At 41.4% G+C, this 19,239-nt stretch overlaps 1 protein-coding gene across 3 annotated transcripts in view; it reads right to left on the bottom strand.

Moving 5' to 3' along the window:
* TRAF3IP2 (TRAF3 interacting protein 2) overlaps positions 1–18,713 on the bottom strand; it is a 39,698-nt gene extending 20,985 nt beyond the window's left edge. Inside the window, exons 1-5 of one of the 3 annotated variants that reach the window (XM_060238221.1) lie at positions 18,520–18,713; positions 10,223–10,367; positions 8,771–8,824; positions 7,827–8,585; positions 1,499–1,688 (exon numbers count right to left, since the gene is read on the bottom strand). In XM_060238221.1, coding sequence (XP_060094204.1) covers positions 1,499–1,688; positions 7,827–8,585; positions 8,771–8,786 — 965 coding nt within the window. In that variant the 5' untranslated portion in view covers positions 8,787–8,824; positions 10,223–10,367; positions 18,520–18,713. The remainder of the gene's footprint in view (positions 1–1,498; positions 1,689–7,826; positions 8,586–8,770; positions 8,825–10,222; positions 10,368–18,519) is intronic. The other 2 variants (XM_060238228.1, XM_060238235.1) reach the window with 2 other exon arrangements.
* Between the last annotated feature and the right edge of the window lie 526 nt (positions 18,714–19,239).

Raw genomic sequence — 19,239 nt, forward strand, 5'->3', positions numbered from 1 at the left:
TGAGTTGAAGAGACATACAGAAGTTGTTGGCTGGAAGAGCAAACAATAAGAGCAAGGGTAGCTAGAAGGGAAGAGAAGGAAGGCATGGGGGTGACAGGGCTACACTGCCTGCCTACAAGGGAGAAGCTGCGGCTCTCAAGACAAGGTCCCAGTCCATCTTTTAGTTTTAAAGAGACAGACAGACACTCTTTTCCAACACAGCTGGTGAGCTGACACATCATGTATAGTTGCAGGGCCATAGCCAGGATTTCATGTTTGGTGGGGCCCTCAGCAGCATTTTTTGTTTGGGGGGGGGTCAAGGAGCCACCCAGTTTGGCCCTAAACACTATCTCTGCTTCTCAAGTAAAGCGACAGCCCCCGCCTCTCATTTGTCTAACTCAGTAAACCTTCCAGGGGCATTTGGCTGAAAGTAAGCTTCTCCCCACCCTTCCGATCCGAAGCCCCTACAGTAGCAATGCTGCACTTGTTCAGAGTGGAGGCAAGTGGTGGTGAGCAAAGGGGGCAGATTGGATGCTCTCCAATGGAGGGACCATACAGATGGAGGGGGGGGGTTGAATAGAGTGGCCTGATCCCACCTGGGCCCCACTGTAGCTACGGGCCTGTATAGTTGCCAGCCTCCAGGTGGTAGCTGCATATGTCCTGGGATGACAACTGATCTCCAGGTGACAGTTCCCCTAGAGCAAATGGCTGTTTTAGAGGGTGGACTCCATGGCATTATACTTTGCTGATGTCACTTCCCTCCCCAGGCTCCATCCCCCAAATATCCAGGTATTTCCAAACCCAGAGCTGGCAACTCTAGACATATGCCTATTTCAAAGTACAATTACACTACAAAAAGCATTTCAGAAGAATGTCTAAGATATTCTAATACTATTCAGAGACAGAAAAGTTTGAAATTTAAAAAAAACCAATACCCCTGAAATTCTTTGACAAATCTCTTCATGCAAACTGGGCTGAATTTTAAAAAATTTACCCAAATAACTGGGAGAAAAGTGACTTCACACACTACTTAAACAGGTATCTAATTTTGATAGATTTATTTGCTTCACTATATTTTCCCCTGGAATTAAATCCAAACAAATGGTGACCATATAAACTAAACTTGTGATTCCTGTTTGGTTCTTGTATCTCTTAAAGTATCTTCATTATGCTATATGCTAATTTGCTGCTCACCCTCTACCTATAAGTAAGGACTGGTAACTTCCATTTCACTGTATCTGAAGAAGTGTGTGTGCACACAAAAGCTTGTACCTTAAATAAAACTTTGTTGGTCTTAAACGTGTCACTGGACTGAAACTTTGTTCTACTGCTTCAGACCAACATGGCTACCAACCTGAAGGTATCTAATAGGACAGTCTTATCACTCCTAGGCTGCATGCTAATAGCAGGCAATTGTACAGATGATTACTTCAGTCATCATTCCCTGCTTGCAATATGTGGAATTGTAGCTCCAACCTTCCCAAAGATTACTGCTTGATTTTCCATAGTGCAAACTTACTGTAACCTGTGAACTTCTGGAGAAGAGATTTCTCTTTGGGGAAGTCCTTCTTCATTGCATTTGAGAGAATAAGGACTGGAATAATTTGGGATTATTTGCCAAGCAGGATGGACACCTCTCATGCAAGAGCCAGGGATAGGATGCTGTTGTTGAGGTTGATGTACAAAGTGCTGATAGGGTGTTTGCTCATCTAGGATAAAATTAAGAACAAATAAACCCAATTTTTAGAAACTCCTCAAGTGACCACCTAGTTAAACCACTTTTGCACAAAAGATTTCAGTACACTACAAAACAGCTGTGAGTCAATACAGAGTTAAGCACACTTATTAAGCCCAGGGGTTTTTTTTTAGCAGGAACGCACAGGAACACAGTTGCGGCTGGCTTGGCATCAGGGGGCATAGCCTAATATGCAAATGAGTCCCTGCTGGGCTTTTTCTACAAACAAAGCTCTGTCTGAAACAATGGTAATGTCAGGGGGAGTGGCCTAATATGCAGATGAGTTCCTGCTGGGCTTTTCCTACAAAAGCCCTGTTTAAGCCCATAGAAATCAAACCTAAAGCAACTCTATGTTGGATTGTGACCAAGGACATTTGTAGGATGCACTGTGTGCTATGGCAGGATAAAAGATTTCATCATCTGAGTAAATGGAAAAAGTTTACAATACATTTAAATAGTCCAGGGTAACTTCCACAGAGTGACACCAATGTTTCACTTTGCACTCAAATATATAATGATTTTAGAATTCAGAGACACTTGAAAATTAAGAACATTGGAATTTGAGTTCAAAATACTACCAGATATTTAACATCAGCTGCAATACTAAAAGATTTTTTTTTAAAAGCTCACATTACAATCAGGTTTCTCTTCATGATAAGTTGTCTTTTTTAATTAAGACCAGCCAAAACCAAAGCAGATCTTGTTTTCACAGGCAAAAGCACATGTTTAATGATTCCATTCAGATCAGTGATGCCCTACATGTCTCATGGTTTGTGCCCTACGTGTCTCTATTTTTTTTTAAAGTCAAGAAACCCTTATTGGTATGATACAGACAGTTAAACACTTTTCAGTCCAGCTGATTATAATAGGAGAGAGTTTAGCACATACATAATTCCATGTTGAAATCACTGGGACTCAAAGTGCTTAACTTGGGCTAGATTACATACTTAAAAAGTTACAAGACTCATGACCCATTTCAATCTGGCTTTCACATGGGATGGAAACGGTTCTGGTTGCCCTCATGGATGACCTCCAGAGGCATCTGGGTCGAGGTGGTTTGGTGGTGCTGTTGTTAGATCTATCGGCTGCATTTGACACAATCAACCATCAACTACTGGCCAGCTACCTCGCCAATATGGGGATTCAGGGGTCTGCCTTGCAGTGGCTCTCCTCTTTTCTCCAGGGTCAGACACAAAGGGTGGCTACAGGGAAGCAATCGTCCTGGAGACACCCACTTGTATGTGGTGTTGAAAGCGCTACACTGGTTGCCTGTTGCATACTGGATCCGCTTCAAGATGCTGGTGTTAACCTTTAATGCCCTATATGGCCTGGGATCTGCCTGCCTGAGGGACCACCTTTCCCTGCATGCACCCCAGAGAGTACTTTGTTCAGGGGCCCTGAATCTTTTATGAATCCCTCGGATGAAGGAGGCTAGATTGAATATTGATATAAATGGAATGAAATAAATTAAAAAAAAAAATGATAAGAGCACAAGAGGTTATAATGCTACACTTCCACAATCATAATATTTTAATGGGAGTAAACATTGGTTTTTCTCCCTCCGTTGCTCCAGTACTCACATATCAGAGAGTTTGATATCAGGAATCCCTTTGCAACCGTAATGCTCATTTCCAATGAAGTACTGTTGAGAGAATGTCTTTGAAATTCAGCTGTGAGTCTATTATAAATATCGGAGAGCAGGCACCCACCGCTAGATTGCAGACTGTGAGCACTGCATACTAGATTGCTTCTGTCTAGAAGGTACATATTAGAACACACTAAGTGCAAAACCCTATTGTGAGTGATGATTGCCCAGTAATCATTGGAAATGTGAAAAGCTGTCAGGGAGCAATTTTATGCCTCACTGTAGATAGTGGGACGTTTGCAAGCAATATGCCTCCAGTTCTGAACAAATCATCTGGTTTATTTTGGGGTCTTGTGAAATGTGGCTCAGATTATATATTGGTTTTAAATGAAGCTTTGTTGGAGCAGTGCTGTTAAATTAGGAAAAGTTAAAAGGGGTGGAAAAAAGCAAGTGGGGAGTTATATGAATTTACATACATCTGATTTAGTAATGTTTGTTTTTATGTTGTAAATTTCACTAGCTAGCATGACAAAGCAATTAGTTCAAGTCTATGCTGCAAATGGGCTGTCCTCAGAAGTCACAAAAAGTCATGATTTCTAAAACATGGTTTGATCAAATTCTAGATCAGAAGTAGGAAACTCACATATAGTTGCCAACCTCCAGGCGATTAGCCTGGAGAAAACCATGTGAAAAATAACTATAACACTCAGTTACTATTATGCAATTCAGTGTGAAAATTTAATAACAATTTAACAATTGATTCCACAATTAATAAAGAAACACTAAAGAACAAACTGATCTATGCATCATACTCCACATAAATAATTTACAAAACCAGTTGCTCCAAAGAAGAACAGAGTTCATGAAGCTGAAGAGCAAGGCTCTATAGGTGTGCGAAAAGTTGCTGGTCAATTTCTTTCACAGCAGAAGTTTGTTTCGGCCACTCTTCATCTGACACAACTTATTTATACTTGGAACCAATGCTCAATGAATACTTGTGCATTAGTCTAATCGGTTTCCCCAAGGCATTTGTGGTTCACCCGGAAACACACGTATTTACCGGAAGTGTGGCACAATCAACTATTGTTTTGAAAACTCACATCTGTGAAAGAAATTGACCAGCGACTTTTTGCCCACCTATGAAAGCCTTGCTCTTCAGCTTAATGAACTCTGTTCTTTGGAGCAACTGGTTTTGTAAATTATTTGTGTGGAGTATGGTGCAAAGATAGATCAGTTTGTTTTTTACTATTTCTTTTTAAATTGTGGAATCAATTGTTAAATTGTTATTAGATTTCATTACAATGCTGAATTGAAGTGCATAATAATAACTGAGTGTTATGGTTATTTTTCACACGTTTTTCTCCAGGCCATCAACCTTGCCATGTTATCCCGTTGGTTTGCCAAACCTCCAGGTCGTGGCTGGAGATCTCCTGATGACAGAGATCCGTTCATCTGATGTAAATGGCTGCTTTGGAAGGTGGACTCTATGTCATTATGCCCCAAACCCCACCCTCCCCAGGCTCCACCCCCAGGTATTTCCCAACCCTAAACACACAGCATGCATGGCAACAGCAGCCCACCAGACCATTCTGCAGTGCACCAAGGCCTGAGGCCTGACTTGCGTTTGTCATCTCCCAGACATGCACAGCCACCAGCTGAGTCCAAAAGAAAACCCTGAGATGCCGGCAGTGCCACTGGAGCATAGTTTACTCTGAATGTGCAGCTTGCCAACTTCCAGGTAGCACCTGGAGATTTACAACTGTTATAATAAATCTCCAGAAAACTCAGATCAGTTCCCCCTGAAGAAAATGGCTGTGGACTGGAGGGTGATGTCTATGGTATTATACCTTGCTGAGATCCATTCCCTCCTCAAATCTAACACCTCCGCCCCATCTCTAGGTATTTCCCAACTCAGAGCTGCCAATCATAATGTCTGGCCAAGTACAACCCCCATTTTCTCTCTCCCCCCCCACCTTGTGTTTCCCAGTATCTTCACAAGTAGATGTTACACTTTTTGGCACTGGGGTCACAAAAGGTTGGCTACTTCTTCTTAGTTGTGGTGCCTGACTGCAAATAAAACAACAAACTGAAATTTGTTGGCACCAAACCTGTAGCTGATTTGTCAGCCACAGTTTGAACTGAACACAGTTTATTGTTTTTTAAAATCAGAGTTTGTTGGATAGCACTGCCTCTGGTAGCTGCTCAGCCACAATACATTAATATTCAGAGGACATCTTCCTTGTTGCGAGGTAGAGGAGAGGTGATGTACATACCAACCAGGATTTGTTATTTATATATGGCTGGCTAACTAGATTTTGTTACATAAATAATGGTTTAACACATTGTTTGAACATAGTTGAGCTGTCTGGTTGATGTGGGCCTAACTTTCCAGTACTCCTATTCTGTTCGCATATACTGGATGGACCAAATTGTTCAGGCCTAGGAATTTAAAAGACGTTAGGTGCTCCTGCATGGCAATACAGGATTGTACTAATTTACAAATTTTGGTATTACTTACTCATACCTTTTCAAAGATACCTGTCTGAATTAGCATCTGTATAACTTTTTCCATGCAATTGTAAAGTAATCTGGATTACATTACTAATCATTGTGCACAGGCTAGGATTGCTTTTAGCCAGAAGCAACATGCTCAAGGAATCCAGCAACCAGGAGAGACAAACCAAGAGCTCTGCTGGATCAGAAAAGTAGTCCATCCAGTCCAGCATCCTGTTTCACACCATGGTAACGTTACCCTAGAAGGTCAGCAAGCACCAAGGATATGATATCCTCAGGTGGAAAGCAAGCAGACAGATATTGTTCTGCCCCACAAGGGAGCAGAGGGTTAACTCAGCTAGAAGAAAATAATGCTGTACCTTTAAGTGCAGGGGGTTCATGGAAAATGCAGGTTAGAATGCTCCCAAGCCTTTATTGCTACCATAGAGGGCCTTTCCTGTTTTAGTTAAGCCCGTGAAACTTTGCTGCCTTCTTCCCGCTTGCTTTACAACCCTTTGTTTAATCACTCATTGGCCAAGAGATGTGCCACAGCACCTTTTTCCACTGTGGTTACCCAGATGATTAGGATGATATACAAAGATGCTTTGTATCGTTCTACCCCCCCGGAGGGACACGAGTCGTTAATCTGTGTTACTTCCTATGGTAGAATAAATAGTCTTTCATTAAGAGCATATTGCCTTGAACTGTGTGTTGGACCACTCTGGGAAGAAAGACCCAGCCAGCATCGGTCTGTTGATCCAGAATAATATCACCTCTGGAATCTCCTTACTTCCCCTCCCCCTCAGGTCAATTTGTGATGACCCCTTAGGGTTTTCGTGGCAAGAGATGTTCAGATGTGGCTTGCCATCACCTGCCCCTGCACAGCAGCTCTGGGCTTAGTTGGTGATTTCCCACTCAAAGACTAATCAGAGCTCATGCTGCTTAGCTTTTGAGATCTGACAACACTCGGTTAGCCTTCCTAGATTGCTACAAAAATCATGAGATCCACATGGTCTAAGCAAGATGAGGCACAGAAGTATGGGAAACTGAAAGGCCATGTTCTGTTAGGAAATATTCAAAGACTGAAAAGATTCCTCCCTTCTGTGAGATGAGGTTCTTTTCCATAGCATTTCTTAACATACATGGTGAGATGGGAGCATTAGAGAAGAAGAGATACCATTGTTCTCTTCCCACAGAAATAATGAAGTTCAAATGAACCAAGTTCATCAGGGCAAATCAAAACTCCTTTTCACCTCCAGCAGGGAAAAACCTCTAGTATAGCAAAGCTTGGACAATAATCACTTTATCAATATGCATGTTAGCAAAATATGACAGATATCACAAAAATCTATTTTAATAGCACTCAGTCATAAGTAATAGATACCCCTGCACAGAAAAAGGATGAATTACAATAACTGAATTGTTAAAACCGTAGGGTTCCCAGGTCCTCCCTAGCCACTGGCGGGGGGTGGGCTGCTAGTTCAGGTTGAGGAACTCATGGAGAATTGGGGGTGCAGCCTGGAGAAGACAGGGATCTCAGTGGGGTACAATGCCATAGAGTCCCATTCCCACCCTCCAAAGTATCCATTTTTTCCAGGGGGAACTGAACTCTGTAGTTTGGAGATGAGTTGCAATTCCAGGCGATCCCCAGGTCCCATCTGGAGTCTGGCATCCCTATTGCCACATACTAGTACTTATGTACTTCTTAATGGATTGATTATACTGAGAGGATACAAACTACTGAATTCATGTTAGCAGGAAAAGAAGTCCTAAGAGAGGAAGCCAATTCCTGCAGAACCAAATGGCAAGACTATGTATATTAGCAGAGGGTCTTGGCCTTGCTTTGAGACCTGGCACTGATTTATTGAACTGAATGTTCTGCCTCAGTGACATAGTGAAGATCTGGGACCATATGATGGCCAGAAACACATAATGGAAATCAGCAACACACGGTGCCTATGACAAAATACAGTAAGGATCTTTTGCAAGAGCCTGAGCTAAATAGAAAAAAAAAATACTGACAAATCAACTTACATGGATTCTGGCAGCATACGTCATCTGGAATGTATCTAGAATGCCACTGAGCTTGTGGGGAAGCATTAGGATGAGGCATTAGTTGGAACACAGGATATGGCTGATGGCCTGTCTGTGGAAATTCTCTCGGCATCAATGGTCCTGGAAAGTCTTGCAGATTAAACCCAGATCTAAGTGACAGTGGATGTTCTAGCTGCCTGATCCCCATTACATCCAGAGACTGAGAGTCATATCCTGCATCTTTTGTTGGTAGCTCTCGTGGCGGTCTATTGTCCTGGGTATGACTTGGTTTTGCTGTCTCTCGACTTTCATCAAATGAATTCTGACAAATTTCAGATGAACCTCTGTGCATGCTACTAGAATTGTGCCCAGTATCAGGAGACATTGATGATGATTGGGACCTTAGCAGCTTGTTTGTTTTGTCTACAGATAAAATATTAAAATCTGATGAGGCAGCTGATTCACTGGATGCACCAGGGGGCATTCCCCTTCCAGAATCCTGGCATTGTTTTTGAAGATCATAGCCACACTCTTCTAGTGCAACATTGTGATAATCTACGTGGCTAGGAAACCTGTACAAATTTTTCTGCCCAGCTACTGAATGACAAGACACTTGCAATGGGTAAGAGTTCATGGGCACCAAGTACTCTGTATTTTCACCAGAAGATTCCAGTCTCTCTTCTAAATAGCGTTCTGGAAATGGGGACCAAGTTTCAGTTTCATCAACTTCAACAGGTATGCTTCGACCTATCACAGTGCCTAAAAACAGAAAAGAAATATGGTATGATATAATGTTCTGATTTGCTTCCTAAGGCTTTATATCTGACTAGTTATGCAATTCAAGATAGACAAGATGTATAAAAAGGTGATGTGTTCAATCATCACCAGTTGAATGACTTTTGAAAAAAAGAAACATTTCAAAATGCCGGCACAAAAGAGCTCACCTTTTAAAGAGGCCATTTCAGTATTCTGAAGAAATCCTGGGAAGTCTGTACAAACTGCAAAAGGGCAGGAGGAGACAGGCAATAAGATTATCACTGAGGATGACAACAAAAATCGTAGGGGAAAATGGAACATCAGGTTTTTATCACAATCAAATTTTCAGTGTAGTGGCTTGGATCTAAAAGTTCCACGTGCTAAGAGGGGAACTGAACATTCTGCTGGTATAGGAAGCTTTCTAACAGAGGAAGATGTGTTCCCCAAGTATTAGGCTCTAATGATAGCAGAACAGAATCCACTCTGGACCAAACCTAATAGGAGTATGCTTTTTTAGAGTGTGGAACCAGGGGACCAGTAATTTCAGTTCAGCTAAGCATTCTTTCTTTGACTGTATCCGTAGAAATTGTGCTCAAATGGATACAGTAGACAACCTTTTTGTTGTTTCAATTACAGAGAAATGCTAATTTGAGAAAGTACTGTATTAATGTATGTTCCACTATAAGCTGTTGTAGACAGTAGTGTTGAAGAAACACGACAATACCAAAAATTGGCGCAGTACACAGTGTGATAAACAACAAAACCACAAGAAAGCAATTCACAACACTCCAGTAAAAAAATTAAGCATCAGGTAAAAAATAGCGCTTTTGAAACTAGAAGAGATAGGGACCTACCTCCCCCCCCCCCAACAAAAAACCCTCAACAACAACAGGGAAACAATCAGCCAAATTAATGAAAACCCAACCGAAAGTTAAAAAAAAAAATCAATGTTCATTAAAGGTGTGAGGTGCAGAATGAATGGTAGGGAGGGGCAGCTCCAAAGCTCCCTTCCAAAAGAGGAGGGGCAGTTCATAGAGGACTCATTCTTTATGACCAGCTACCTAATTTCTGAAAGGAAATATACAAAAATGAGAGGGAAGATATGAAATGGATGGAAACTTTAAAAAAAAACCCTACACTTTGGTTGAATTTGAGAAGGTGGTGGCAGAAGGTGAATTTGAGAAGGTGGGGAAAGTACACAGGTGTGGAAAACAGCTTGGTGGGAAGTGTAACATGAGATTGGAATACCTGGAGATGGATTAGCAACTGGAAAGTTCTGAAAATTCATTAGAGCATTAAAAGCAGTAGAGATCCTTCTTGTGTGCTTTTTTTGTGCTTCTCCACAGCCAGAATGGAAGAAGAATCATAATATATGAAAGAGAGGTATGTGCGAGAGATGTCTCCCATTGAAGTCTAGAAACTTTTGGCACCCAAAGCAATCGCCTGTGTCACCTCATCAAATTAGAATCAGCTCTGGAAAAAATATTCTGAATTTCACAGCCCATCTACATAAGAGTTGTTAATTTAACAACATAATCTGAATCAACAATTTCCAATTCAGCCTTTCACATCCTTGATTGAGTAGGCAAATCCATAAAGCTATATTTCTGACAAATGAATGTTTGTTTCTCCGTTCTGACCTGTTCAGCTCTCTGGTCCAACAACCCGTGCATTTAATTTGAGAAAATGCATGTTCTTCATGGCTAATTTTCTTGCCAAGTTTAGAAGAATAACAATGTGTTCCAGCACAGATGACTTGATGTGTCCCTTCAAGCCTTGCTCATTCTGCAGTCGCACAAAGAAAAAGTTCAACATAATCACAACAGATTTAACTTTGCAGTTTCTGCAAAGGAGAAACTGCTGAAAAATGTTTGCATATATCAAGATTTCAACTGTAAAAACCTCCACATCTTTAGAATTAGTCAGTTCTAAATGTATTTGACTCCATTAGAACTCACAAAGGTATGGTAAAAACTATTCCCTACGTAAAATCTTACAGGAAACATGATGACTAGCTTGGAAAATGTAGACAGTGCTTTATAAAGTACTGGCCTGAATGTCACCCTTTCACAAAAGGTTCCAGGACTAAACCCATCTCCAGCCTCTAAGGAAAACATTGGTTACAGTAGATAGCATGATCAGATAACACTGTGACAAGACCTTCAAATGGCACATTCTTTAAGTTTGTTTCCTTTGTCTGAAGGGAGTTCTGGCAATCACGTTTAAAGGGACTGCACACGTTTAAAGGGACTGCATGCCTTTCCTCCCTTTGGAATAATGAAGGATAGGGGCACCTTCTTTGGGGGCTCATAGAATTGGACCCCCTGGTCCGATCTTTTTCAAACTTGAGATGTGTTTTGAGGAGAGGCATTGGATGCTATGCAGAAAATTTGGCACCTCTACCTCAAAAAGCAGTCCCCCAAATACCCACGGATCAATTCTCTATTATACCTTATGGGAATCAGTCTCCATAGGTTATAATGGAATGCCTAGAGACATTTCCTCCCCCTCCCCCAGTTTTCTGATGACCCTGAAGCAGGGGGAGGGCCTTCAAACCAGGGGATCCTCTGACCCCTCCAGAGGATTGGCAACCCTAAGCTCCTTAGAACCTCTAATGGGCAGGTAAAGTTGGGGGGAGACCCAAGAGCACCAGACTGCTTGCTGTCCTCAACCAAAGGTCTGGTAGACCATCTCTGCTTTACAGGCCCTGTAGAAAGGTAGTAAATCCGGAAGGCCCCTATGTTTTCTAGCAGAGAATACTACAAGGTGAGAGCCAGGGCCGAGAAGGCCTTGGCCCTGGTTGAGGACAGCTGGATCTCTCTTGGGTCAGGGACCACCAGGAGAATTTTAGTACCTGACTATAACACTCTGTTAGGGGCATGTTGAGAGAGTAGGTTTCAAAGGTATGTGGGTCCCTGACCATGAAGGCCCCAAAGGTGAAAACCAACACCTTGAATTTGATCCGGTGCTTCACTGGAAGCCAGTGCAGCTTGCACAGCACAGGATGGATATGTTTCATCTGAGGGGTCCCTGTCAGGACCCACTCAACTGCATTCTGGACCAGCTGGATCTACGGGAAGGCCCATATAGAACAAGTTACAGTAGTCTATCTTGGAGGTAGCTGTTGCATGGATTACCATGTCTAGGTCAAAGCAGGACAGGTAGGGGGTCAGTTGCCAAGCCTAGTACAGTTGGAAGAAAGCCAGCATGGCAACCTTCAAAGGTTGATGTCCAGAGTCATGCCCAGGCTCCAGATGATTGGTGCCGGTGACAGGGACACTCTGTCAAGGGTTAAAGAGGCTATCAGCCCAACATAACAACATGAGAGAAGCCATGTTAGATCAGGCCAATGGCCCATCCAGTCCAACACCCTGTGTCACACAGTGGCCAAAAATTTTTTATATATGTTTATACACACACACACACACACACACATATATACACACTGTGGCTAATAGCCACTGATGGACCTCTGCTCCATATTTTTATCTAACCCCCTCTTGAAGCTGGATATGCTTGTAGCTGCTACCACCTCCTGTGACAATGAATTCCACATGTTAATTACCCTTTGGGTGAAGAAGTACCTCCTTTTATCCATTCTAACTTGACTGCTCAGCAATTTCATTGAATGCCCATGAGTTCTTGTATTGTGAGAAAGGGAGAAAAGTACTTCTTTCTCTACCTTCTCCATCCCATGCATAATCTTGTAAACCTCTATCATGTCACCCCGCAGTCGACGTTTCTCCAAGCTAAAGAGCCTCAAGCGTTTTAACCTTTCTTTATAAGGAAAGTGTTCCAAACCTTTAATCATTCTAGTTGCCCTTTTCTGCACTTTTTCCAATGCTATAATATCCTTTTTGAGGTACGGTGACCAGAATTGCACACAGTATTCCAAATGAGACCGCACCATCGATTTATTCGGGCATTATGATACTGGCTGATTTGTTTTCAATTCCCTTCCTAATAATTCCCAGCATGGCGTTGGCCTTTTTTATTGCAATCGCACATTGTCTTGACATTTTCAGTGAGTTATCTACCACGACCCCAAGATCTCTCTCTTGGTCAGTCTCTGCCAGTTCACACCCCATCAGCTTGTATTTGTAGCTGGAATTCTTGGCCCCAATGTGTATTACTTTGCACTTGGCCACATTGAACCTCATCTGCCACATTGATGCCCATTCACCCAGCCTCAACAGATCCCTTTGGAGTTTCTCACAATCCTCTCTGGTTCTCACCACCCTGAACAACAGAAGCTATTCTCTCACTGCATTCATACTACTTGAGAAAAGCGTATTCTGGATTTTTTTTTTTTTTTTGCTGGGGCAACTGGAAGGGAGGTAATTGAATTTTGGCTGAAAACAAGCCTCAGTCTCCAAAACAATCTTCAGCACCCTCTCAAGTCAAGTGAAACGTGTGCTTCTGATCTTAAACTATTGAAGAAGCTTAAATGTCTCCATCCCAAACTTTTGTGTGGTATATGTGAATACAGCTGCATAGGAATTTTATTATAGTGCCAAGATAATATCACATATTGCCTTGTGGCACAGCAGTCAATCATCCCAGCCCAGCAAGGGAAATCCATATACAGAAGTTGGCATATGGATCTTATTCTGGAAGGATCCCAATAAACAAGAAAGAATCTTGTAAGTCATTTAAAAAAAATGTAATACATTTTATCACAAGAGTAACTTGTTTTCTTTTATCACCAGACTCTTATTTGTGCTGCTTCAACAGATGAACACAGCTACATTTTGGGAATCTGAAAGGAAGTTGTCTACATCGTCCCTTTGCTATTTCTGTGCAACTAACATACAAGGCAGTGATCAGGGTCATCATGCTCATCAGTACCAGTTATGCTTTTTGTTGGGAATGTGACAGGGATTGTAAACCAGTATATTCACCTGAACTCCAGTCATGCCTCTCTAGGAATTGCCAGAAACTATAGTAAACCCATAACATTTCAAGTGATTCTTTGAGAGGACTAGTGGCACTTCTCATTTTCCCCAGTAAGTGATGTCAGCACAATGGCCATGTTTTACAATTTTTTCTTTTGCTACCACTTGGAGCAGTGATGAGAAACATGAACCAAGGCAGGGAATCCCCTGCTTCTAGCAGAGGCCTGACACCCCTGGTTGTATTTTTGTTTTCAAACTTTAAAACACAGATAGGCCACCATTTAAATGTCACAGCAAATCTCTGTTTGTGTCTTGCAGTCAGGAATGCAACACCATCTTGACTGCAATCCAAAATTTCCCAAACCAGGGAGCTTTTAGTCAAGCCCCAGTTTTCCATCATAGCTAAACGCTAGTGTTTTTGACTCAGTGCCAAGGCTGAGATTATGGGATATGTTGAAGAAATCATCTATTGACAAGTGTCTTCTACTTTTGATTTAATAATTATATGATCAGCCTACAGCTCCAGTAAGATGTGGTCTATCTGCTGAACTGACTACAGCTATTGTATTGAACAAAGAAGTGAAAAAAGGATGTATCTTCACACCTCCATTGTTTGTATTTTGTATTTTTGTTTGTAATTTGTATTTTTAATTTATATATTAATTATCTAAACCAGGGGTAGCCAAACTGCAGCTCGGGAGCCACATGTGGCTCTTTCACACACATTGTGTGGCTCTCAAAGCACCCACCGCCTCATTGGTTGGCCTGGAGAAGGCATTTGTCTCTTTAAATCACTTCTCCAAGCCAATGTTAAAATTGCTTTCTTTCCACCTCTCCACCTATCCCATGTATTTTCCTTCCTTCCTTCCTTCCTTCCTTCCTTCCTTCCTTCCTTCCTTCCTTCCTTCCTTCCTTCCTTCCTTCCTTCCTTCCTTGTGGCTTTCAAACATCTGACATTTATTCTATATGGCTCTTACATTTAAGCAAGTTTGGCCACCCCTGATCAACTCTTATATTTCCAGAGTTGAATTTAATCTGCCTTATTTAGCTCATGTAAAGTTATCATGTCTTTTGTATGTGGATTATACAGTTCTTCTCTCAAGATCTGTGGTTGGCCTAAGTAAATGTTTAGTTTCCTTTTCAGAGTATTGCTCCAAAGAGGCCATAACTATTAATGTTTTTAAGTTAAAGGTCCTTCTCTTTAGTAGAAAATGATGGACAAGCAGGTTAGTCTATGGAGCAAACAGCAATTTAAGTATTTAGGAATTACTTTTCAAGTGGATCTTTCTTGGAAGGTGCTTCTTAACTCAGCTATGAACTGAGAAAGCTATTTTGAGATTGGTGAACAATATGTCCTGAAGCAGTTAAAGCATGTAATGCTAAAATTTCCAGGCATTTATTATATGCGCTAGGGGTTTGGATTAATTGGTAACTCAGTGGACTGTTATTTTTACCGTGCAAACTCTTAGATGTGTGGCAGGAATAGCTTTGAGAAGATGTCTGGGGAGATGTCTTTTGAAGCAAAGTCTTGGTGGAAAGCATTTAATCTGAAAATTAGGATGTTTACATCATTTTCAGAATCAGGTCTTCTTGGATCAGTCATGCTGGATCATCATACAAATGATTGGGACAAATACTTGGAATTTAAATTATTATGTCTAGGCATCACCATTGATATGATAGAAACTGTAAGGTTGTGAATTGAGTCAGTCAGTTAAAAGATGTTTGAAGGATCTCGACTGTAAGAGTATGCTAGTTAAAGCTCACAGGGTATGTTCATTCTTTTTAGTTGGTAGTCTTCCCCTGATGAGGGGCCCCATGGCGCAGAGTGATAAAGCAGCAGTACTGCAGTATTGTGGGTCTGAACTCTCTGCTCACGACCTGAGTTTGATTCCAGCGGAAGCTGGATTCAGGTAACCAGCCCAAGGTTGACTCAGCCTTCCATCCTTCCGAGGTCAGTAAAATGAGTACCCAGCTTACTGGGGGTGGGGGGGAGTGTAAAAGACTGAAGGCAATGGCAAACCACCCCGTAAAAAGTCTGCTGCGAAAACGTTGTGAAAGCAACGTCACCCCAGAGTCGGAAGCGACTGGTGCCTGCACAGGAGACCTTTCCTTTCCTTCCTTCCCCTGACACAAATACTAAACTACCTGTTTAAATTATCTCTTCCAAGATATAGAAGGGCATTTAAGCTTGTTTGTTTGAACACCTTGCCATCAGCAGTGCTGTTAGGGAGGTTTAATGGTATTCCATGCTCCAATGGACTCTGTGGATGTGATACTAACCAAATTATAGAGCATATTCTTTTGGATTGGCCTGAATTTTCAGATTTGAGAGCTCAATTGATTCTTCTTTGTTGAATCAGAACTCTTATCTCTTTAGAAGCTATGTATTTTTGGTTACTAGAAGCTAAGTTCTCTTGGTTAATAAGAGATAAAGATAAACCAGTAACTTTGCATATAGCTACATTTTTGGTGGCTGTAGTAAAATGACATTGTAATTCAGGTAGCAAATTGTATGCTTTCTTTTTAGTGTATGATGGCTCTCTGTCACATCAACAAACAATTAGTAACAAACTAATTAACAGAGTTGCCAGGTCCCCCCTGGCAACCGGTGGGGAATGATGGGGTCTAGGGTTCCAGATCCAGATTGGGAAACTCTAGATTTGTGGGTGGAACATGAGCAGGACAGGGACCTCAGTGAGATACAATGCCATAGAGTCCACCCTCCAAGACATTCATTTTCTCCATGAGAACTGATATCTGTAGTTTGGAGATGAGCTGTAATTCTGCAGGATCCCCAGGCCCCACCTGGAGGCTGGCATCCCTAGTAATTAAGAAGAAGAAACTAGGATTGTAAATTGTATTTTTTATTAATTTAGAATACTTCTATGCTGCCTCTTCAGAGTCATGCTTGTGGTGATTTACAAATAAAAACCATAGTACAAAAAATCCTAAAAAACAAGCAACACAAAAACTGTCCATAAAACAGAAGCAGACCACTAATTAAAAACCTGGGTAAAAAACTGGTGCCTAAAAGAAAGTAAAATAGAGAGGGCAAGCCTCAGGCAAACCTCAAGGGGGAAGGCATTCTAAAGGTGAGGTGCAACCACAGTAAACACCCTGTCTCTAGTCACTACCTGTTTTACCTCTGAAGGTGAGGGCACAGGAAGCTGGATCTGAGAGGCTGATCTTAACAGGCGGGCTTGATAATGGTTCTTCAGGTACCCCAGCCATAAGCTGTCTAGGGCTTCAGTGGTAAGAACCAGAACATGAAGCGCACCCAGTGCAGATATGTAGCATTGGGGGAGTGATCCTGGCCACTGCATTTTGGACCAATTGATGTTTCTAAGCTATTTTCAAAGGCAGCCAAATGTAGAATTCATTACAGTTATTTAGACTGGATATAATCAGAGCATGGATCACACAGTAACCTCTGCCAGATCATGCATGGTTGTAGCTGTTGAACCAGCTGGAGCTGATAAAAGGCTCCGCAAGCCATGGTGGAGACCTAAACCTCCAGCTGTAGGCCAGGATCTAGGAGTACCCCCAAGCTACAAATCTGTAGTGTGATATAGAACTAATTTTTTCGGAATGAGTTTTCCTGAATGAAGTTCAACATCTAATATGTTTAGGATTCAAGAAAACTTAAAATTAACCCCTATGCTGAAACAATTTTTTAGATTTTAACAGATTTTAGATTGGCTATGAAGAATCCTAGGCAGATTCCCATTTAAAAGACTTGTGTCAACATATTGATCTTTAAATAATAAGTCTAACTAAACTAGGCTGACTAAACTCCTTCTGACAGCAGACAAACAGAAAGAATGTACAGTGAAGAATGGCATTCTAGATAAATTCCAGCTTCAAAGGGTTTATATGTCATGCCATTTAACAGTGGTATGAGGCAGGCTCACAGCTAGGATACTGGCTCAGGAGAAAGGCAGGGAACAGACTAAATGAGGTCTCGGGTGGGGAGGAAGTGTTTGTGGCATTCAGAGGTTTTCATGAAAGCCATTTTCTAACAGTCCTACTGATCTCCTATTCTGTTTGCTGCCAAACAGTTTTGGATACTTTATACAGTTTAGAAACAGCACAAAACACTAAAGTCCAACTGCAGATCACTCTGACTAAAAAAATGTAACACCCACATACACTGCCCCCAATGAAGGGACAGACCATCCATATCTATGAACACAAGTGGGTATTTCCGTTTGCCAAACTTTTAAAATCCTGTAGCAATAAAATCTTGAGCTATGTAAAAATGCACCTTTAAATGGTTTTTTAAACACTCTGAAAGCCATACAAACTTCATATTTTCGATCTCTTTATGTCAGAGATTCACAGAAATGATAACTGGCAGAATAAGTCCCACGAAGTTCAACAGGACTGAACTTGCTTGGGACCACAGCCTAAACATACGTACTTTTTAATTTTATCTGATACAGAATTCTCAAGAAAGGAAAAGCAAGCATGCACTTTGCCAAGTCAATAAGTTTTTGTCTTCCTAGTAACCCCCTGATAATAGAGTTCACTCTGTTGATTTCTGTAACATCACTAAAACATCAGTTTTAAGTACTACGTCAAGACATTTTAATTCAGGGCAACTTCAGAGGTTTGTTATAATAACTTTTGACTCTGATTACCATGTGCTTGTGAGCCCAGCAAAGTTGCACACGGGTGCCTCGGTGCCAATCTAAAGCAAATGAGAGCATGAGAACAAGTAATCCAGACTAGGTCTCATCTCCTAAAAGGCCCAGCTAGGCCTCTTCTTGGCATGTTTCAGATTACAACATAAATGCTTTGAAGGGCAGAAACCTACTTTCTCTGCATTTGAACTGTCTGAATTTCTACACAGATAATCTGATAGAAGTGCAAAATGATAAAGGGGTGAGACTAAGATTTTAAATTCAAGCACTTCAATGCTGGATAGAATAAGTAATCAAAAAGGAAACACACCCAGGCAGAGAAAAACAAAACCACGCAAGAGAAAGTGGGTCAGCAGCCAGTTAGAGGAGTGAATAGAAATTCCTTTAGCAGCTTACCTTGACCCCCAAAGCAGACCAGGTAGGCAAAGAAGATAGTTTGACTTTTTGGGGTTGGCCTCTCCTCTTCTCCTGGAGTTGTCACTCCCTTTTTGGGGTTTCTCCTCCTTCCTCTCTCTGCCTGTCAGGTAAGTTGCTGAACAGGCTCTGTACCAGGAAGTAGAACTCATATGCAAATCACACCAATACAGATTTGGTCTCTGTTTGAAAAGCCAACAGGGCAGTCTGGAGAATGCAATGGATACCAAAGGAGAACTAGTCTAAAAGTTTAAAATTAACTGGGAATTGTCTCAGGAGGCAAAGCTGTTATCTTTTCATGTGAAGGAGAAACAGAAACCCACTTCAAATTCTGGAACCTCAAAAAGTATATAGAAATGCCTCCACCTTTGAAATAAATATGAGAGAAGTAAAGCAAGTACATTGAACAACAATAATAACATTTATCGTTATATTGCACAATCCTAAACATCTGTATGTAAGATTTTAAGGCCAGGATCCAGTGGACATGTATTGTATTTTTAAAGTTCTTGTTTTGTATATGTGACCCTGGCTTTAAATGCTACAGGACAGGAGTATAGTAAAAACAAACAAACGAACAACCAAAAAGCCCTCCAGAAGAATAAACAAATCCTTTGTTGCTGTATATGCCTAATTTTCCTCTGACAAAGAGTTTATAAATTTGTCCCTGGAATGGGGAACAGTCGATGGGGGAGAGAAGGA

Source organism: Heteronotia binoei, chromosome 1 (assembly GCF_032191835.1).
Source record: "Heteronotia binoei isolate CCM8104 ecotype False Entrance Well chromosome 1, APGP_CSIRO_Hbin_v1, whole genome shotgun sequence".
Taxonomy (NCBI): domain Eukaryota; kingdom Metazoa; phylum Chordata; class Lepidosauria; order Squamata; family Gekkonidae; genus Heteronotia; species Heteronotia binoei.